Source organism: Mandrillus leucophaeus, unplaced genomic scaffold (assembly GCF_000951045.1).
Source record: "Mandrillus leucophaeus isolate KB7577 unplaced genomic scaffold, Mleu.le_1.0 Scaffold3, whole genome shotgun sequence".
In the NCBI taxonomy this organism is placed as follows: domain Eukaryota; kingdom Metazoa; phylum Chordata; class Mammalia; order Primates; family Cercopithecidae; genus Mandrillus; species Mandrillus leucophaeus.
In genome coordinates, this window is record NW_012103142.1 from 4,619,603 (window position 1) to 4,641,991 (window position 22,389).

Genomic DNA, 22,389 nt, shown 5'->3' on the forward strand with positions numbered 1-22,389 from the left:
GGTGGCGGGGGCCGCGAGCCGCAGGGAAGCCGAGGCGGGGCCCGGCGCGTGAACTTTCTCGAGTTTGTTTTGAAAACGATTCAAGTTCTGGGCTTTGTCCCTTAAAACAAACTTTCACGTAGAAATGTCTTCCTCCTTCCCAACTCTGAGGAACATGGGGCGACTTGGGCTGGGCCACATTTCTCCCGTGAGGCTCGGTACGGCCGAGTGGCACTCCCTGAGGTGGGTCGGGCAGGGATTCAGAGTTCTCTCCAGAGGCTGCGTCTCGTCTTTACTAATGCAGTTGCAAATGAAAACATTTTTAAGGGGAAAGATGCACCAGCGTGCATCTTGAAAGGGCGAGGGAGGGGAGGAGGGAGTTAGATTGCAATCAGGTTGAGAAGGAGAACTGGGTCAGGGACAAGCTTGTCATGACTGGGAACCACCTGGGTTTTGGAAATAATCTGTATGAAAAGTTCTCTTTGCAGTAAAAGTGGATGGTTGGTCATGATGTTGTAAATTCAGTAAGTCTTTTAAGTCTTAATGTATGTTCGGGTAGATTTTTCCTATAAGCCGTACCGCCTCAATTCAGTCTGCCAGGTATTTACTGAGTATTTAACATTGTTTGGTGTACAATGAGGACAAATAAAATTTCTGCGCTCGAAGAGTTTAAGGCTTGAGTGGGGAGAGGGGATTTATACAATGAAGCAGTCTAAGAACATCCATATGGGCTGTATGATCAAGTGCCAAGATGTGGATTATTTAATTCCATCCCAGAGCAGTAGTTCTTCAAGTCAGAGGAGGAATTCATGTCCAGGCTCAAATTTTGCTCGATTAGGGGGTGTTATAAAGGGTTACTTGTGTGCTGTGATTTGAGGAACACCAAGAAAGCATCTCTGCCCCCAAATACCTCTTCTATCCAGGTATTAGTGCCTAAAAGTCCACATTAAGCATTCAGCCTTTTAGCTTGAGCACTGAACTTTCCCTGCCTGGCCCTTTCCAACAGCATATGTTTGTGAGAAGTGTAACAAATTAAAACACGAACACCTGAATAATAACCTGAATACTACACACAAAAATAAATTATTTTTGTGCATAACTATTAATTTCACATACATTACTTAGTGTGATCCCTGCATACACACAACTTTCTAAGGTAACTTAGTGGGCAAGTGTTATTCCTTTAGATTCGATTGTTGTGGATTAATTTATGACTCTTCTGAACAGCTTGGTAGTACTGCAGTCTTGGGTAGGTGGGTTGGGGAGGAAGAATTAAAGCACCTATAGGAAGGGCAAGAAGACTCCAAAGCACTCTTAGACATATTCTAAACCATTTGATAGTTCTTTGTGGGGCCACTTCTATGGGGAGGGACCTGTACAAACCGAGTGAATGGTAAAGACACAGTGGTAAGACTGTGGCTGGCTTCAGGGACCTGTGTGTAGGAGAAGCCTGCCAGGCTTGGCAGCCTGCAAGGTCAGGTCGTAGCATAGCCTGAAAAGAAGTCTGAATCAAAGGCAAGAGAAGAAGTTGTACTTATTTTAATGGTCCCCACATCGTAGCACAAGCTGTTTTGCGTAAGATTTTAAGAGGTATGCTAATATTATAACAGCAAAGGTAGGTCAGCTCCCTGCCTTTCCCGTTCTTAGTCTCAGATGTTGTGGATAAAATAATAAAACAGAGTTCCTTTCATTTCACTGATGGGAATACTGTAGTAAATTATCTAAATAAGTGGCTTTAAGCTTGTTAAAGCGATGCATAGAGTTTGGTGGAAAAACAAGTAGAGATTTATTGCAAATTAGCTAGTTCTCAGGTACTATAAAGTATCTAGGCCTTTGGGGAAAACAACAGAATCTTCTCTTCCCTTTTCTTCTCTTGTATTTAGTTTTCATTAAATTTTCTGCCCCAAGGGAAAAAAGGGAAAGGTTGGTTATATTTACTGGTTTGGGGGCTTTTGTTGTGGGGTGTTTTGTTTTGTTTTGTTTTGAGACAGAGTACTCCCTCTGTCACCCAGGCTGGAGTGCAGTGGTATGATCACACCTCCACCTCCCCGGTTCAAGGGGTTCTTCTGCCTCAGCCTCCGAAGTAGCTGGGATTACAGATGTGCACCACTATGCCCAGTTAATTTTTGTATTTTCAGTAGAAACAGAGTTTCGCCATGTTAGCCAGGCTGGTCTCGAACTTCTGGCCTCATGTGATCCGCCTGCCTGGGCTTACAGGTGTGAGCCACCATACCTGGCCATATTTACTTGTTATTTGAGAAACAGTAGGAATTGTGCCCAGGAGGAAAGAGATAGTCTTGTGAAGGTGGGCAAAGACAAGATGATCTTTTAGATCAATAATGTGTGTAAGCTCAAATGCTTGCAAAACTATTGTAAATGAAAACAGCCCCTCACATATGGGTCAGCAGTCAGTTCCCATGGGAAATTTAGTGTTCCATTGAGTGGTCCTGAGATTTCCAGTTAACCTCACTGCACTCTTTAACTATAGTATAGGAGAAATATCAGTAGTACTAAGGTAAATTCTAAGACCAGGCAGTGCAGGAAAGGATATAAAATAATGATTCCTTTTTCTGGATTCAGAGTCTGTTAGAGGCAGTTTCAGAAAAAGGCACTCTTCCACTTTTTTGGTACTGTTTTCCCCAGGCTACTCACAATGGCAGTCCGGCTGTCTCCCCTCCAATGTTAGCATGTAATATGAGATGCTTCCTCTCTTAGAGATAAAGCTACCTAAATAGAAATTTTACTGAATATGGATGACAGATAAATCCCTAACCATTCCAATTTTAACAGATATGTGTATTCAGAGGAACTTCTATAATTAATATAATTCTGGCAGAGTGTGAAAGAACTGAAAAACTTTGTGCTCAGTATTGGTGGAGTGGTCACCACAACATTTTAAAGAGGAACAAAGGAGACCGTATGAGTTCCAACTGCTGCTCCATATTTTCCAATGGTAATACAGTCTCTAACTCCTGACATAAAAACACCCACCCTAAAATCTTGAGGACTCATATGCAAGACCTCGTTATTTTTTCATTCATTCTCAAATACTTAACTGAACACTATGCCAGCTATAGAGACACAGTGGTAAACAAGACAGATAAAGTCCCTGCTTATGTAATTTATATTCTGTTAAGGGCACAGAGGGGAAAAGTAAAATAAGCAAGATAATTTTGGTTTGTGATAAGAGCATCCTAATAACTGAAGAAATATGATGGGAAGCAGACAACCAACTTTAGACAGTGGTGATCAGAGTAGGCTTATGAGTAGCTGAAACATGAAAGATAAGGAGCCCATGCAAGATCTGAGAGAAGAGTGTTCTTAGCAGAGGGGCTAAGTGAAAAGACCCTCAGGTAGGCTGGCACTTCAGGGAGAGGGGCTTAAGGAACAACAACAAAAATGTTTGAGGGACTAGAGCAGCTAATGTTGGCACCGTGATATGAGTTAAGACTAAAGAGTAGAGGGGCTCAGGACTTTCAGGGTCTTATAGGCCATGGAAGGAAGTTTGAATGATTGGACAGTTTTAAGGAAAGACGGAAAATGATCTGATTTAAAATGTTTACATTTCTATTCCAGTTACTAAGTTTATGGGGGCTAGAGTGGGAACAGAAACAGTAGGATGCCAGGTGTTTTGGACTAAGGTTGTGGCTGTAGAGATAGAAATGAACAGACTTAGGACATATTTGAATTATAGCCCATGAAATTTATCAATGATTTCAGTGTGGGGATGAGGGACAGAGATGAATCAAAGATGACTTCTGGGTTATGGGTTGAATAGTTGGTTGGATGGTATTGTCAATACTGAGATGAGAGTTTGTGGGGAGGAATAGATTAGGTCAGTGAGTCGTGGTGGTCTTTGAGGGACTGAGGAGGACACGCATGATTCTGAAAGATTTTCAGACGAAGAGAAGAGGGCAGTTTTTAGCTAATGTTGGTTTAAAGTTCCCAGTTAAGGTTGTGGTATGGGTCATTAAAGAGGTCATTTGTGCACTAAAAAGAATAAACAGGGAGCCGGGCGCGGTGGCTCACACCTGTAATCCCAGCACTTTGGGAGGCTAAGGCAGGTGGATCACTTGAGGTCAGGAGTTGGAGACATGCCTGACCAACATGGTGAAACCCCATCTCTACTAAAAATACAAAAATTAGCCAGGCGTGGTGGTACATGCCTGTAATGTCAGCTACGTGGGAGTCTGAGGCAGGAGAATTGCTTGAGTCCGGGAGGCGGAGGTTACAGTGAGCCAAGATCGCACCACTGCACTCCAGCCTGGGTGACAGAGCAAGACTCCGTCTCAAAAAAAAAAAAAAAAAAAAGAAGAAGAATAAGCAGGGAATTCTGTGATCTAGATCTCAGAAGAATTTCATTTCCTTCCTTCACAGGGTTGTTATGAACTAGACTGGTCCAACAGGAAAGTATGATAGATGTGAATTGGTGCTTCTTTTCAACCTTTTCCAGAAGCTCTCAAGCTGTTCTTGTGGATAAGACAGAGAATATGTACTCCAATGCAAAGACTTTTGGTTGAATTACAACTGGCCAAAGGTATATCCAGGCTGTGTGGATTAGTGTTTACTAGGCTTTCCTGAAAACTTTGTCTTTGACTGCATCCCATTCTGTGTCTTGAAAGAAGGTATAGAAGGCATCATATCATATAAATTTGGTGGAAGGGATATTAAGTATGTCTCATCTGATGGCAGATTAAAAATTCAGAAAGGTCTTGACAAGTTGGTTTGATAGGCTGAACTAGCAAGATGAAATTTAGTAGGAATCAATCTAAGGTCCTGCGCTTGAATCCAAGGTTTTCCATCCAATCAAGTATAGAACGGAAGAGACATGACTTAGCATAGCATTTCTTAGAGGAGGGGGAGACCAAGAAATTTAATCATTCCTAAGTTCGAGGATACACTGGCAGTGTACTAGATCTGCTGTGAAAGCTAATGCAATTTATATGCTCCAGTGATAATTTCTAGAACTGGGAAAGTAACACTTGTGTTTGACTGTGTAATAGAAATTAAGTTTATTTTTCTTAATATGCCTTCCAAGAATAAAGATAAGCCAGCAGTCCTTTCACAGACTCATTAGAATGGCGAAGAGACTCAAGCCCATCCCCTGGGAGTTAAGTTGAAGTAACTGGGAATACAGAGCCAGGAAAAGAAAACTCAGGGTTCACTTTATAGCTGTGACATTGAAAGGGGATTGGAGGTTTCCTGATGGTGCCAGGGCAAAGCCAGTGCCAATGGATGGAATTTACAGGGAGAAAGATGCCAAGTCAGAGACATTTTAAAAATTGGAGGGCCTGCCTTACATAAAGTTACTGGCAGTATTTATGAGTTGATGGGATGTGTAGAAAGAATTCCTCCATCTCATGGTCACTGAACCAGATGACCTTTCAAGATCTTGCCAACCCTGAGATACATGGATAACTCTTTTTCAGCTTTCTCTTCTTGTCACAACTGTTTGCCTTTTTCTATTTGGTGGTTCTCATGGCAGCTGAAGGGGAGATCGCTGATGCACTGTTTTGGTTCCACAGGTGTCTGGTTTCATAAGTCAGGACCTGCATATGCTGCTGGTTGACGAAATTTGTAAAGGACCTCCCTTTTCAGCACAATGACTGATTGTATTTCTTACATTGTTGTTGTCTTCCCAGGTGACTGTAGGACGAGGATTTGGTGTCACATACCAATTGGTATCAAAAATCTGCCCCCTGATGATTTCTCGAAACCACTGTGTTTTGAAGCAGAATCCTGAGGGCCAGTGGACAATTATGGACAACAAGGTACAGGAATTCACAGAATCCTAATGACTTTTATTTGTTTTTAAATTACTTTTTTTTTTTTTGCATAAGTAATTCATGGTATAAAATTCAAATTTTTTTTTTTTTTTTTTTGCATAAGTAATTCATGGTATAAAATTCAAAAGTATAACTTCTTTCCTAGCCATCCAGTTTCCTTTTCCAGTGGCACAGCCACTTCCATATGCTGCCAGAGATTAGATTATGCTAAAATAATTTCTCTTGATTTGGGTCGAAGTTTGTTACCTTGAAGAGAATACCTGAATTGGGGTAGTAGGTCCTCTTCCAGAAACTAGATTAAGTTACTGGGCAAATCAGCCTGTTTGAGGTGAAGCTCCCAGAGACCCTGGGAATCTGCAGAATCCGCTAACGCTTCTGGAGTACGCTTGTGGCTCAGTGAACAGGGGGAGGAGGGAGAAACTGATCTGACCGCACTTAGCTCCTTGCCTTCCTCATTCCTTTCAATCTGAGCAACCTCTCCTGGCTTTTAAAACGTGTTTTAAATGTTGGTGTTCTGAAGATTTCCTTTGGATAATGGGTTTTTCTCCTTTAGACACATTTGAAAACCACTAGTTTAGTGGTAAATGTGTTGAGGGAGGTGCAATAGTATATAAAGCCCAGCAATTAGAAAGTACCTAATGTGCTGAGTGTGGTGGTGCATGCCTGTAGTCCCAGCTACTGGGGAAGCTGAGGCAAGAGGATTGTTTGAGCCCATGAGTTCTGGGTTATAGTGTGCTACGCTGTTCTGGTGTCTGCATTAAGTTCGGCATCAATCTGGTGTCCTCCTGGGAGCAGGGGACCACCTGTTTGTCTAAGGAAGGTGAACTGACCCAGGTTGGAAGAGGGGCAGGTCAAAACTGCTGTGCTGATCAACAATGGGATTGCACCTGCAAGTAGCCACTGCACTCCCGTGTGGTTGACATGGTGAAGCCCTGTCTCTATCAAAAAGAAAAGGCCGGGCGCGGTGGCTCAAGCCTGTAATCCCAGCACTTTGGGAGGCCGAGATGGGCAGATCACGAGGTCAAGAGATCGAGACCATCCTGGCTAACACGGTGAAACCCCATCTCTACTAAAAAAAAATGCAAAAACTAGCCGGGCGAGGTGGCAGGCGCCTGTAGTCCCAGCTACTTGGGAGGCTGAGGCAGGAGAATGGCATAAACCCGGGAGGTGGAGCTTGCAGTGAGCTGAGATCCGGCCACTGCACTCCAGCCTGGGCGACAGAGCAAGACTCCATCTCAAAAAAAAAAAAGAAAAGAAAATACCTAACATGCAGATATACAAGCACCCAGGATATATGATGAAAATACAGACTATGAGGTGAGAGAAATTCTAACATAAACAGTTCATGTTTAGGAAGTATAACATGTCTTTAAGTACCATTTCATATTGCTTCACTGCCCCAGTTAGGATTTTAACAGTACCATTAGAAGGGAGGATATCCCACAGGTCTGCCCAGCAGCCTCATTTTGCATGCATAAAACTGCTAGATTTAAGCTGTTGTAAAGTATCTTCCTGCTCTAGAATTAAGTTGAGTTGGCACTGTATTGAAGGAGACAATACACAAATGCTAAGTAAATGAGTTCAACACTTTCAGCAATGCACCATGAGCAGGGTAAAAATTGGCACTGGCATTATCTACTTTAACCCCTTATGTAGACAGATGAATCTGAGGCCCAGAGAGATAAACTGCCTTGCCCAAGGCCTTCTCTATAATGAGCCAGGACTTAAGTTTCTCTGCTATGCCCTGTGCAAATACCAGTAAAGTACGTAAGCAATTTGCTATACTGGCTTTATGACATCAAACAATTAATTGTGCATATTTAAAATATAGCTGCAAGGTTTTAAAGCCTCTGTAATAGTGTATATCAAAACAGCTTAGGAAAAGATGTTTTCCTCATTAGAGTAGGCTGTATGAGAGTTGGGATTACAGTATTATAGAGGTGAGTTTTCTGCTGCTACTTTTCTTAATTATGTGCAGTGTAGATGTGATCCACTTATGGGATTAGCAGATTTTCATAGGTTGGGAAGCCAACAGCTGATCGACTGTAGTGTTATTTAAATGTCAACCACAGGGATACATAGGCAGCCTGTGCAAGATAGATCATGACTGTGCTCCGGGCTCGCTCTCCAATGTTTGCTTTGTACCCTTCCTTCTAGGGTTGCTGTTATCATGTGATTCTTCTGAGGTCTCAGTCAGGCAATAGAAAGGAAAGGTTTCTTAACAACCTGTTTAAACTTTTTAGCTGTGATTGTGAGATAACTGATTTTTAAGAGAAGCTAGGACTGGGGTGTTTTGATGGAACAATTCTTACAAGTAAATCCCCCCTCCCCTCTGCACTTTTCTTTTGATTACAGTTGCCCCCTTTCTGGCTTCCTCCTGGCATGATGTCATGGCAGCCCTCTTCTGCTGATAAGGGACCTGAATTTCAGCTGTAGGATATTATTGCTGTGGTTGTGTTTGAAGTCATTTGCCAAGTCTCTTTCAAGAGATAGGTGTTTCTAATAAGTTAAAACTCAGAGCTGCATTCTCTTATCTGCTGGAATGGCCAGAAAGTGAGAGCTTAAGTATGGATACAAAAATTGCAAGAAATGTTATTTTGGTTTAAAATTGGCTTAAAATATAGGAAAAAAACCCTTGGAGGACAGCTAACTCTGCACACAGTATGAGGATGGTTCTAGTTGTGTAGGTTTTGGTCAATTCGTAAGCTCTTCAGATGGCCATCTTTGTATTGGTATCCAGCTCTTTCAGAAAATTGGTTGTTTTAAAGTCACAGTATGAAATGCCTTAGAGGTTCGGTCACGTCTTACTTGAGCCTTTCCCATTCTTACCCTCCTCTCCTGTTGCTTTTCACCTGCTGCCTGGTGATTCCTACTATTGTTCTTCTGCAGAATCTGGCATTTGAAGTCTCTGGTGAGTGTACTCTTACGTGAACAATCTTTGCTGCTTGGGACAGTCCAGCTTCTGGTCCTCAGCAACTAGAGCAGTGGTTATCAACCACATTTCCAGTTTTTGCTCTCACGTGGGGTACTTTTTAAAAATACTGATGATCATTCAATAAAAACGTTCATTTGTCAGAAGACAACATTAAGAGACTAAAAGGCACACTCAGGGGAAGATGTTTGCTACATATTATAGTCAATGAAGGGCTTATCCTGAGTTATATGCAGAACTCCAATAAGAAAAAGACAGATATGCCCTATTTAAAAATGAGCAAGAGACAAGCGCTTCACAAAAGGTTGTATCCAATGAAAAGTTGTTCAACCTCATTAATAATTTGGGGAATTTAAATTAAAACCATAATGGAATACCTCTACACATTCACCAGAGTGGCTAAAATTGAAGACCAGTGATGCCAGGTATTGGTAAGGATATGAAACGATAGAATGCTCTTACCCTTCTGTTGGGAGTGTAAATTGGTACAGCTACTTTGGGAAATTATTTGGCATTATTCATTAAAGTTGAGCATACATATAGCTTTTGACACAGTATTTTCACTCACAGGGAAACAGCCCAAATGTCCATCAACAGTAGAATGGATAAATTGTGGAATAATCTTATATTGAAACACTATACTGTAGTGTATATGAATGAACTACTATATCTAATAACATGGATAAATCTCACATAATATTGAGTGAAAGAAGACAGACACAAAAGAACACATATTATATGATGCCATTTATACAATGTTTAAAACCAGGCAAAATTAACATGTGCTATTAAATCTGGATAGTAGTCACCTTATTGCCAGGGTGGCTACTGACTAGGAGGCACACAGGGTTTCTGGGATGCTGATAATGTGGGGTTTGTTTTGTTTTTGACCTCGTGGTAGTTACGCTATGATATTCATTTTGTGACTGTTCATCTAGTTGGTACATTTACGGTTTGTGCACTTTTATGTTTGCATGTTCTACTTTAGTAAAGAGTTTAAAAAATATATTGAGGATACATAATACAATTGCTGAAATAAGACTTGATGATATCAAGTGCTGGCAAGCATGCAGAATAACTGGAACTCCTCAACGTTCAAGTGTGAATATAAAATGGTACCTCCACTTTGAAAAACTGGTGGTTTCTAAGAGTCAAATATATACTTGTCCAATGATCCTATTTCTAGGTATTTACCCAAGATTAATGAAAGCTTATGTTCTCACAGAAACTTGTATGTGAATGTTTCTAGTGGCTTTCTTTTTTTAACTTATTTTTTTGAGATGGAGTTTCGCTCTTTTCGCTCAGGCTGGAGTGCAATGGCGCGATCTCGGCTCCCCAAAACCTCCACCTCCCGGGTTCAAGCGATTCTCCTGCCTCAGCCTCCCGAGTAGCTGGATTACAGGTGTGCAGCACCACACCCAGCTAATTTTTGTATTTTTAGTAGAGTTGGGGTTTCGCCATGTTGACCAGGCTGGTCTTGAACTCCTGACCTTAGGTGATCCACCCGCCTCAGCTTCCCAAAGTGCTAGGATTACAGGCGTGAGCCACCACGCCCTGCCTGTAGTGGCTTTATTAATATTCATCAAAAACTGGAAAAAAACAACTAGGGAATGGATAAACTGTGCTCCACCCATACTACCTTCAATATTACTCAGCAATAAAATATAACTGCTGATAATGCAACAGGGTAGATGAATCTCAGAGGCATTACACTAAGTGAAAGAAGCAAGACTCGAAAGCGTAGATAATAAGATTCCATTTGTATTACATTCTGGGAAAGGGAAGAGAACAGATAAGTAGTTGCCTGGGAATGTGGGAAAGGTTGACTACCAAGGGGCACTGTATCTTGATATAGTTACACAACTGTATGTGTTGGTATATAAATGTGACTTTTAAAATACTGATACTTAGTTCCTATCTCAGACCAGTTAACTCACTCTGAGGGTGAAACCCAGGCACTGCTCTTTGTTTTAAACCTTCCCGGGTGGTTTTACTGTATAGCCAGGGTTGAGAACCACTGAGCTACATAAATTATCTAAAGCACTCCAAGAAAACATTGCCTTTTGGTTTTGAGTTTCCACTTTCCTCAATAAACTGTTTAAAAGCAGCTGGGCAGAGATTGAGCATCTAGTGAAGTAATTCCTGTCTAAGCGGATGTGCATTATCCCACCTTTTTCCCATTGGTGGCTAAGAGACATCAGGCAGACCCAGGTATCGTTTTCTGCTGCTAGCATTGTTCAAGTGGGTAGTTATGAAAACCAACATCAAGAAAGCCTTGAACAGAGCATGATTATTTAAACCATTGTATTTGAGATCATCTCTAGCAGTACTTGATTGTTCTTGTACAGCCATGGGATGTACATGAACAGAGCTGACTCAGGGCTTTGGTTTAAATTATACCACTAGATGTCACCAAGAAGTGATGAATGAGTAAATATACAAGAATTCAAGGACAAAACGTGATGGAAGAATTTTGAGTTTACTTTCCAGCTTTTAAAAGGGCTCTGAAGGCAATGGGTTAATGTAGAGGATCTAATGGAGGGCTGCAACATATTGTGAAAATTTGCCCCAGCTTCTGAGGGATTCTTATTCTCTTTAGCTGTGGGCTGCCTCTGTAATCTTATTTATTTATTTTACCTTATCTTAGCTTTGGAGACTTTCCTTAAATTTCTGTACTTTGGCATTAGGTGGCCTTCTGTGTCTTATTACTTTTTCTGATACCTTTTTCCTGCATATAATCTAAAATTGACTGTCCTGCTCTAAAATTGTTCTCAGATAGATTGTTCTGGCTCCATCCCTCTCATTTGTTATTTCTCATATGTTGTTTCAAAATTCAGTAAAACTTATCACTCCCCATAGTTTCTCAGGCTGTATAGAAAGGGTGTGAGGAGGTTTCCTAGATGAACCAGGTTAGACCCGATGCACAGTGGGTTAAGACTAATCTTTCTGTATGTATCTATGCCAGTCTTTTCTTTCTGTGTAAACCAAGTAATAGAAGATAAAACTGGAAACAAGAGCCTAATGCCCAACCAGAGCTGAGATCTGATCTCTACTTGCCCTTTACCCTCTGTGCCTTGTGGTCAAGCCCCCTGTCCCTCATATTTATGTTGACTGGGGATTTTTTCTAGCTGAAAGTAGGTAGCTATAGTTGCCAGTGTAAACATAAATCTTGGTCCCAATTCAGAAGTGAGCATCATCTCTGGCCTATCCCCTGAACTTAAGTCCTTGATATGGGTTAAAATGCTCGCCAGTATATTTCAACTCTGAATCTTGCCTTTGTTTCAAGTCTATTTTAGGACTTGTCATCTCCATTTAGCATCCCTTAGCTATCCCAGCTGCACATGATATTCCTTTGCATTTATAGGCTATGCCATTTAATCCCACATTTACTTATTTGTGCCCTTGTGTTGTCTTTTCCACAGTCAGCTGCTGAAAGTTTTCATGTCTTTTCCACTCAATATATTTACCTTGCATGACATTGAGCATAGAATTGAAATGATTGTTGATGAATCAGTTGAACCAAGGCATAGTAATAGTAGTGAACACTTATGTAACACGATGCCCAGGCGCTGTCTAAATAATTGCCATATGTTATCTCATTAAATCCGCACAGACACCATAAGGGGAGACTTATTTTCCTCCATTTTATTGATGCAGTAACTAGACCATAAAGAGGTCAAGAAACCCGGCCAAAATCACCCAGCTGCTAAGTGATAGAGCCACATTACAAACCCAGGCAGTCTCACTCCAGGATCTGTGCTCTTAACCTCGATACTATGACTTCTTTAAAACCATAAAAGTTTATTTTATTTTATTTATTTTGGAGACAGAGTCTCGCTCTGTCACCCAGACTGGAGTGCAGTGACACAATCTCGGCTCACAGCAACCTCCGCCTCCTGGGTTCTAGCAATTCTAATGCCTTGGCCTCCCAAGTAGCTGGGATTACAGGCACCCACCACCACACCTGGCTAATTTTTGTATCTTTAGTGGAGAGGGGGTCTCACTGTGTTGGCCAGGGTGGTCTTGAACTCCTGGCCTCAAGTAATCCACACACCTCGGCCTCTCAAAGTGCTGAGATTACAGATGTAAGCCACCACACCCAGACAGTAAATATTTATTAAGCATTTATTCTATGTGAGTCATTGTGCTAAGTGATTCACATGCATTATCTTATTCATTCCTCACGGAAACAGTATGAGGTAGGTACTGTACTATCCCTATTCTGCAGACAAAACAGGCATGGAGAGGTTAAGTGAATTGTCAAATGCCATGCGGACTATGAACCCGCATCTGAGTCCAGAGCTCCAGCTCTTAACCATTATCCTGTATTGCACATACATCCCTGTTGGTATTAATTGGCTCAGATCCTATCTGCCATTTGACCCCAGTACCGGATTTAGTACTCTCTTTTTTTTTTTATTTATGTGTGCGTGCTTGTTTACCAGTGTGTTAAGGAACCACATCCAGAGATAGCATTTGAACCTACTTCATGGACCTCATCCTTAACTACTGCTTTCTTCACTAATAATATTTTTTCTAGTTTTGGGACGTTGCTCCAGTTTAGGTCAATAGGAGCTAGCCAATTTCAGTTTCCTTTAATGCTATTCCATGTGTTTGAGTAAATTATCCACCAATAATAAGGTGATTCCTGCCTGTTAATATGGCAGTTCTCTGTGGACGCATGAATGTGAAATATAGGTAAAAAGCCAAAGCACTGCTTAACGAATGCTGTTTCTAGGGATAGTAGTTTATGAATCTTTCTTTTCTATTTGTTATCAAGAGTTTTCCTTCTGAAAAGGCAGAAGGTTTTACAGCAGCAGGAGAGAGATTCCATTAAGAAGACGAAAATCACGAAGCTTATTTCTTCTGTCTTTCACTTTCCCCAGAGTCTAAATGGTGTTTGGCTGAACAGAGCACGTCTGGAACCTTTAAGGGTCTATTCCATTCATCAGGGAGACTGCATCCAACTTGGAGTGCCTCTGGAAAATAAGGAGAATGCAGAGTATGAATATGAAGTTACTGAAGAAGACTGGGAGACAATATATCCTTGTCTTTCCCCAAAGAATGACCAGATGATAGAAAAAAATAAGGAATTGAGAACTAAAAGGAAATTCAGTTTGGATCAATTAGGAGGTCCTGGAGCTGAAGGCCCCTCAAATTTGAAATCCAAAATAAATAAAGTGTCTTGTGAATCTAGTCAGTCAGTGAAATCACAGGGGAAAGGTGAAGTGGCCAGTACACCCTCTGAAAATTTGGATCCTAAGTTGACTGCCCTTGAGCCAAGTAAGAAGACCACAGGGGCTCCCATTTACCCTGGCTTCCCCATAGTCACAGAGGTTCATCATGAGCAGAAAGCCTCAAACTCTTCAGCATCTCAGAGAAGCTTACAGATGTTTAAGGTGACCATGTCCAGGATTCTGAGGCTGAAAATACAGATGCAAGAAAAACATGAAGCCGTTATGAATGTGAAAAAGCAGACCCAAAAGGGGAACTCAAAGAAAATTGTGCGAATGGAGCAGGAACTGCAGGACTTACAGTCCCAGCTGTGTGCAGAGCAGGCGCAGCAGCAGGCAAGAGTGGAGCAACTAGAGAAGACTTTCCAGGAAGAGGAACAGCATCTTCAGGTACCACACAGAAGGGAAGGGCAAGACTGGTCTTCAGGAGTGGGGCAGGCACTTCATGGGCCTCTGGCCAGAGTTCTTAGTTTCTGGGCCAGGTACCAAATTCTGAGCACCAAAGACAAGAAATGGAATGGGAACAGTAAACTTTTGAGATCAGGGAAGGGGACTGAGTAGAGGGTTAAGGCTTCAGCATGCTGATGAGATCAAGAGCCAGAGGTGGGGTGCCAAGATAGGGTAAAGTGACCAGCAGAGCCAGCCAGGACATAACTCATCTCAGGATGCAAAGCTGAGGCAACTCAGAACCAACATGAATTCAGGGGAAAGTTAGGTGAAGGTCAAGATGCCGCAAAACCACAGTATAGTCCAATTAAATCATTAGTTGTCTTCAAGACTTATGTATCTTTGCTCTGTGGCCAAGGCCAAATCACTTAGTCCCAGGGCAGGTACAGGTCAGCTGGTTCCTCTGCCCTTGTACCTGACAGTTTGTTAGCTATAAAGGTTAGTTAACTCTGTAGCTAACCCAGGAGGTGAGAGGCTAAAAAGGCAGAAAATGTTTTTGTTTCTGTTTTGAGCAGCCAGCATGTGATGGGACAGATGCACCATGACTGCATTGTTGGGTTGAATGATAAACCACCTTCCACAGTGCTTATAGTAGGAAGGTAAAATAATGACTATCTTAGCTTTGTAAAGGTAAGACCAAATGTGTTTCCATCCCTGAGTCATTTGCTTCAATGACAAACTCTTGCACAAAGCTTTAGGCTAGAGCAGATCCTGTCCTTGCTCAAAATGTCATTTCCTATCTGGCAGGAACCACACATTTTACTCCCACCCAGTTGCTCAGATAATATTGAATGTCAAGAATTCCCTATTGTTGACTTACAACTCACACGGCCAGTCACAACTAAAGTGAATAAACTTTTTTGTTTGGGTTGCTCAGGGTAAGGAACAACCAGAGGTAGTGTTGGCTTATTTCTGAGCAATTTATAAATTTCATTGTGATCTCTGCCATCCCCTTGAACTGGTAGTATTAGCAAAAGCCATGGATTAAATAGGTCTTTTGAGAGTATACACTGCTTCCTTACATGTACCTTTTTGCTTCCCTTATCCAGCCTAGACTAGTTCTTGAAATTAGTAGAGGGTGGTTTATGTCTACGTGTTTAGTATATCACACCTTCACTAGGACAGAACTCTCTGTAAAGGCTAATATGTTCACGAACAAGTTACTGTTGATTAATATTCGTGGCTGCTCTGGACATGCCTCAAGGTATAGCTGCAAAATCTTTTTTTTGAACCAAAATGTTAAAGGCAAAAGGATCAGTTTGGATAATTTTTCTGGGTATGAGTAGGTCGTGTACATATTGCTCATAGTGAAGTGTATCTAGTCCCTTGTTTATCAGCTGCATCTCCCTCTGCCCACCAAGCCCTAGGGATTTATCCTACCCCCCCCCCCACTATTTGTTTAGAGGCTCGTTAAACCCTTGCTGCTTCACACCTTTTTTTTTTTTTTTTTTAAGTACTCAAATTGCCTAGTACTAAGGAATTCTGGCAGTTATAAAGATGCTTAACAAATGGTTTTTACCATTAAGGAATTTATCTTGTTGAGGAGGCAAGATGTATCATACACATGATATAATCAGAGAATAGTTTTCAATCAATATAGTAAATTAGAGAACAATTTTCAGTTGGCATATTAAATGGGTAGGTAATTCTTAAGGACAGAAGGGCCCAGAAGTTCTTTTGGAAGGTACTGGATAAAATAGGTTAATGATAACCTGGAAAGCTTCCACATTGGAGGGGGCCGATGAGGAAATACAAGCTCAGGCAAGGAGAGAGGAAGAGCAGTATATAAACTGAAGTGGTCAAGACTCAGAATGAGAGACAAGGTGGCCAGAGTAGAGGGAAAAGAAGCATGCTAGATGTCGTGAGTGCCAGCATTGGGTATTACATCTGAGTTTATAGTTATTTGGGGGCTCAGAAGTTCTCAGTTTACATCCTTTTGGGAATCATGGCATTAGTCCGTGAAGGAGGCTTGGACTGTTAGGCCATAGTATTTCCAGAACAATCCAATTGGTGTCTTAAAGCTTACAGTCCTGAAGTGTGCAGTATTTGAGCAGATAACTCTGCTCAAATTCTTTACTGCCAACAGCTTGAAGTAAAACAGGAGATTTTCCACCTGCTCCCTCACTCCTGTTGTTTCCAGATGCTCACACTAGCTGGTCTGCTCTGCTTGTTGCTGGATTGTGTTCCTTTTTTCTTTTCCCTGCAGAGAAACCTTCCATTTTGTTTTGGCTTTGCAGGGTTTGGAGATAGCACAAGGAGAAGAGGACCTGAAGCAACAGCTGGCCCAGGCTCTGCAGGAGGTAACTTTGCCATAGTACTAAGATTATAGTGGGCTGTGGAGTGGGGAGCAACCAGGCATCACATGACCATTGACTGCCTCTGCTGCTTAGTGCATACCTCTGTGGTGTCTCCAGCCTGTAAACAGAGCAGGTTGCAGCTGCTCACACCATCAGATCAGAGATTTGGAGCCTTACAAACATGCCAGAGCTCAGCATGAAAACTTAGATTTTCATCTGATCTGAAGTTGCTCTGGTGAAGATGGAATGGAGTGTTAGCAGTTAAGAGGCTCTCTGGGGAAGTGGCTCCACTTCCAGAAAGGTGAGGGCAGCATAGGGAAAATGTGAGATATGACTTGGCCACCAGGCCCGTGAAGGCCTCTGTTACCACAATGTCCCTGAGCTGTAGCCAACCAGAAACAATTCGAGAATGTTCCAGTTAAGCATTTTAGGCCAGGTTGAGAATGTGCAGTTTAACAATCAACAAAACATATCAATTTATTGAAAAAGTAAAGCTCAACAGGACTAAAATTCTCCTAAAAGATTACCTGTAATTTATTTAATTTAACCTAACTACTCTTATTTATTTTTTGTGTGTGCTCCTTTGCATCTTTAAAACCTACTTTGTCTTCTACCTTTTATGTATTATGATTAGTAGTTCCATTTAGTCAGGATGGTTCAGATCTCATTGGAGAGAGTGAGCAAATCGCATAGGAATTTGTTCAGGGGAATTTATCCTTTTATCGTAAACCTACTGCCCAACCTTACAGTGCTAACAGTCATATTGTATTGTAAGCACGACAGGGTGCCTACCTTGATCTCCTTGAGGGTTTCACAAACAGCTTTGGAAAGAATTAGATGAAAATTAATTCAATCTTTTTAGAATTTTATTTTTTGAGCTTGTTTATTTTCTAGGGTGGGAGAGTAGGCATGTTTCCCATTTGGAGCATTATTAAGTTAATATTCAGACATTGTTTTGAAATTGAAAAAGAATGTGGTTCTGCTAGTTGGAAATCCCTGAGGGATCACTGAGTACCCTGCACCCTCTCCTGAGACAAGAAAGCACACTATCATTTTGCGTGGGATACTTGGCCATACATTTATTAGCTTAAAATGTGATACTTTTCGACCAGGCGCGGTGGCTCAAGCCTGTAATCCTAGCACTTTGGGAGGCCAAGGCGGGTGGATCACCAGAGGTAGGGAGTTCAAGACCAGCCTGACCAACATGGAGAAACCCTGTCTCTACTAAAAATACAAAATTAGCCGGGCGTGGTGATGCATGTCTGTAATCCCAGCTACTCAGGAGGCTGAGGCAGGAGAATCGCTTGAACCCAGGAGGTGGAGGTTGTAGTGAGCCGAGATGGTGCCATTGCACTTCAGCCTGGGCAACAAGACTCCATCTCAAAAAAAAAAAAAAAAAAGCGATACTTTTAGGTCATGGTTCTATACCATCATGCCTGGGGGACATGCCACTCATGCAGTGGCGGTTTTTTGTTCCACCATGGTGATCCTTTTGAAAGCTGTTCTTTATAGTTTATTTAAAAACTGCTTTTATAATGGTGTTTTATAACTGATTTCCTATTTAAATCACATAATACCTTCCTCTCCAATCTCCAAAAAACGACCACATCTTTTTAAACCCAGTGATTCATAAGTTCTCAGGGAATTTGACTATAGTTAGAAATGGGTCCAGACCTCCTTCTTCACTGCCCTAAGCAGTCTGCCAGTCTTTGCTTTGAGTGGAAAAGAAAATAAAAAGATGCATTTATATACAGCTCAAAAAACTTCTCTGACTGCTTTTCATACCTATTATTTTATTTTCTTAACACTGAGGTAGGAGGGAGCACCTATTTTCCCATTTCCTTTTATTTTTATTTTTATTTTGAGACAGTGTCTTGTTCTGTCACCCAGGCTGGAGTGCAGCAGTGCAATCTCAGCTTACTACAGTCTCCACCTCCTGGGCTCAAGTGATCCTCCCACTGCAGCCTCCTGAGTAACTGGAACCATAGGCACAAGCCAGCATTCCCGACAAATTTTTTGTGTTTTTGGTAGAGATGGGATTTCACAATGTTGCCCAGGCTGGTCTCAAACTCCTGAGCTCAAGTGATCCACTCAGCATAGCCTCCCAAAGTGCTGGGATTACAGGTATTATGAGCCACCACGCCCGGCCGTATTTTCCCATTTTATAGATGAGAAGGTTAAAATGCACATCTCGAATTAGTGAGTCAAGTTGAAGACCCAGGCCTTCTGATATAACTGCTTTTTTTTTTTTGTCAGGAGATCACACATTTTAAAATTTGGTTCTTGAATAATATCTTTTCAAAAATACTTACCTTTACTCCACCTTCTTTTTAAAAAGAATTTGAGGTGAGATTCTAAAGTATAAGCTATACTTAAGCATGGGAGTGCTCATAAATTATGTTTCATGTATGTGGAACCTCTTGACATTCAGCATAGGCATTTAGTCACAGCGAATGAGCTGTTAGTTCCTGGGTGTGCCTTCTTCCAGAAGACACTGGCAGGGTTCAGGCAGCATTATCTTATGAGCATGTAGTGTGTGATTTATAGAATAAATAGATTAAAGATCTTTTTTATTTCAATAAAAATGACTATTTAATTCCGCTGATTCCCATTTCCTCCTGATTATTTCATAAAAGCAGCTTCCAGTTCTGAATAGCTTGTAATTACTTACTAGTTCTTAAATACTGTTCCCAGAATCACTTGGGTGGCTTTAAAAAAAAAAAGCACATTTCTGGGCTCCAAGCCAAACCTATAGAAGCAGACTCTGGGACGCAGTGAAAGTTCTTCAGTTGACATGGATGTCCACCAATGATGGGTTAGTTTTAGAGGCCCCAGTACATTCGGTGGCCTCCTTCCCTAACTGCCCTCTCCCCTGAAAAAAGCAGCAGGTGGGTAACATAGCCCAATGGAATAAAGGTATTATTTTGAAATTGCCATTTTATCGATCCCTGAACCAAAGTCACTAACTGGAGGGAGAGAACAGGCATGTTTGTGGCTAAAAGGAAGGATGCATTGTAGTTCATCCTGAGTATGTATCTGCTATGTTTTTGCAGCATTGGACTCTAATGGAAGAGCTAAATCGCAGCAAGAAGGACTTTGAAGCAATCATTCAAGCCAAGAACAAAGAATTAGAGCAGACCAAGGTACTGGAAAGAAGATGGAAGTTTAGAATTTGGTTAGTGCATGCAACTCAGCATTTTCAACAGTGTAAGGGTTGCTATGGAGAATGAAGAGAGAAATCGTGGCTGCTCCTTGCCTCTGGGGAAATAATATATAAGATTATAGAGGTCTATAGAAGATTCTGCCTGTCAGACAACATCTATTTCCTTCCCTTGTTCAGAAGCAAAATGCTGGGAATAAGGCACTTGCATCCTGCATTCTAGTCCTTTGTCTATGGTGGGTACTCCTTCAGGGTGTGTCACTGATACAGACTGAGGAATATTGTAGTCAAGAAATCGTTCCTCCTGAACTAGGTAATTTGAATTACATAAAGTAAAGTGAATTACTTAATGCAATTCCTTCCTATGTCAAATCAGGAGAACTCTTGAATTAGGGGTTATAAACTTAAATGCCCACTAGGGCCAGACTGGTAATCCAAGTGAGTGAAGTGGCCTGAATGTGAGAACACAGTAGGGAGCTGTGTGGGCTATGGTTCACTGGATGGGGTATTTGCCCACACCCCCATCCCGGGAGGCAACTCTTCTCTGCTCAGCCAATTGTTGCCATCCAGAAGTGCAGGCCCAGTGTTGTCAGATCTTCTGATTTTTCCACAGCAGATGAAAGTCCAAATGTTTAAGTGAAATATCCCAAATTTTAAATATGGCAACAACTTCAGCTTTTTGTGTGTGTTTTCTTTAATGTGAAGGCCAAATTAAACAAGTCTGCAGGGTGGATCCAGTCCACAGGCCACCAATTTGCAACCTCTGACCTGAAATTAATACCTGAGTCTGACTGCATCTCTCATCCCACCCCCTCCATGTACAGACCTAGAGCTGAAGGAGGGACTTTAGTTAGTTTGATTTCCTGTTTAAATCACATAATACCTTCCTCTCCAACCTCCAAGGAACTACCACATCTTTTTAAACCCAGTGATTCATAAGTTCTCGGAATTTGACTATAGTTAAGGGGGTCCAGACTTTCTTCACTGCCCTGAGCAGTCTGCCAGTCTTTGCTTTGAGTGGAAAAGAAAACAAAAAGATGAAAAATGAGCCAGCCACTCAAATATACCTCAAATGGCCTATCCTGTCCCCCTCAGGGGTTCTTAATGCTTTCTGTTTTGGGGGTGAAGTGCTAAAATAAATGTCTGCTTCAAGAGAGCATACCTAGGATCCTCCTTAAAAAGTGTGTTCACCCACAGTCTGATCTCCTGGGGAAAGCCAGGGAGATGGTACTGCAGGCCTCTGCAGGAGTGGGAAGTGGCAGGTATCATAGAGCATGGAGCCTGAAGGTAATTCAAGAGGCCTTTCTCCAGCCTTCTGCCTCCAGAGGTGTGCCTTACTTTATAGAAAAGGCAGCTGCAAAGAACACTTTAACTTTATAACTAATTCAAGTTTCCTGCCTCTCTGGACTATTCATACCTCTTTTCTTGTCCAGTGAGTTTTTAATTATTTGGGATGATCTTATGTAACGTCTGAACTACGGCTTGCTATAAACTACTTAATGTCCCATCTGGTCTTGGGTGGTTGGTGTGGTTAGTATACCACCTGCATTTTTCTCATTTGACTAATTTTGGGGAAGGAGACAGAAACTGCAATGCAAATACTGAAAAAGTGGTGTTTTAGTCCATTCAGGCTACTACAAAAAAGACCCATAAACTGCGTAGCTTACAAACAACAGAAATTTATTTCTCACAGTACTGGAGGTTGGGAAATCCAAGATCAAGATACTGGCATATTTGGTGTCTGGTGAGGGCTATCTTCTGTTTCATAGATAAGAGTCTTGCTGTGTCCCTACATGGTGGAAGGGGCACACGAGCTCTCCTTGGGCCCCTTTTATAAAGGCCACTAACCCGATTTATGAGCATGGAGCCCTCATGACCTAGTCACCTCCCCAAGGCCCCACCTCTTAATACCATCACATTTGAAAATAAGTGTCAACATGGGAATTTGGGAGGAAGCACAAACATTCACACCATAGCAAGTAGGGAGAGGAAAGAAAGGAGTTTAGTGCTCTGTATTGGAAAACAATTATTAACAATAACCCTTAGGGAAAGTGTTCTATTCTTAATGTTGCTGCACCAGAATGAATCATTCACTAAGACTGAATCCTCTTCTAAATAATTAACCCTGCTCCCTGTCCCCTTTTGCATTTTTGTTGGTTCTCTGAATGACAGGTAGGATTGTGTGTCTTGCAGGAAGAGAAGGAGAAGGTGCAAGCACAGAAGGAAGAAGTTCTCAGCCACATGAATGATGTGCTAGAGAATGAGCTCCAATGTATTATTTGTTCAGAATACTTCATTGAGGTAATGAAGTTGCTCACCCCTTCTTTTGCTCACCCCTTCTTTTTTTTTTTTTTTTTTGAGAGAGTCTCACTCTGTCACCCAGGCTGGAGTGCAGTGCTGTGATCTTGGCTCACTGCAACCCCCACTTCCCGGGCTCAAGCAGTTCTTGTGCCTCAGCCTCCTGAGTAGCTGGGATTACAGGCACATGCCACCACGCCTGGCTAAGTTTTAGTATTTTTAGTAGACACGGGGTTTTGCCATGTTGGCCAGGCTG

The 22,389-nt window shown here is 41.7% G+C and overlaps 1 protein-coding gene across 1 annotated transcript in view; it reads left to right on the plus strand.

The window, feature by feature from the left end:
- Positions 1 to 124: 124 nt before the first annotated feature.
- The window catches only part of RNF8 (ring finger protein 8, E3 ubiquitin protein ligase), a 33,954-nt gene continuing 11,689 nt past the window's right edge, over positions 125 to 22,389 (plus strand). Inside the window, exons 1-7 of the mRNA XM_011986893.1 lie at positions 125 to 197; positions 4,476 to 4,516; positions 5,622 to 5,750; positions 13,584 to 14,321; positions 16,616 to 16,678; positions 19,729 to 19,818; positions 22,029 to 22,136. Of these exons, the coding sequence (XP_011842283.1) occupies positions 125 to 197; positions 4,476 to 4,516; positions 5,622 to 5,750; positions 13,584 to 14,321; positions 16,616 to 16,678; positions 19,729 to 19,818; positions 22,029 to 22,136 (1,242 nt within the window). The remainder of the gene's footprint in view (positions 198 to 4,475; positions 4,517 to 5,621; positions 5,751 to 13,583; positions 14,322 to 16,615; positions 16,679 to 19,728; positions 19,819 to 22,028; positions 22,137 to 22,389) is intronic.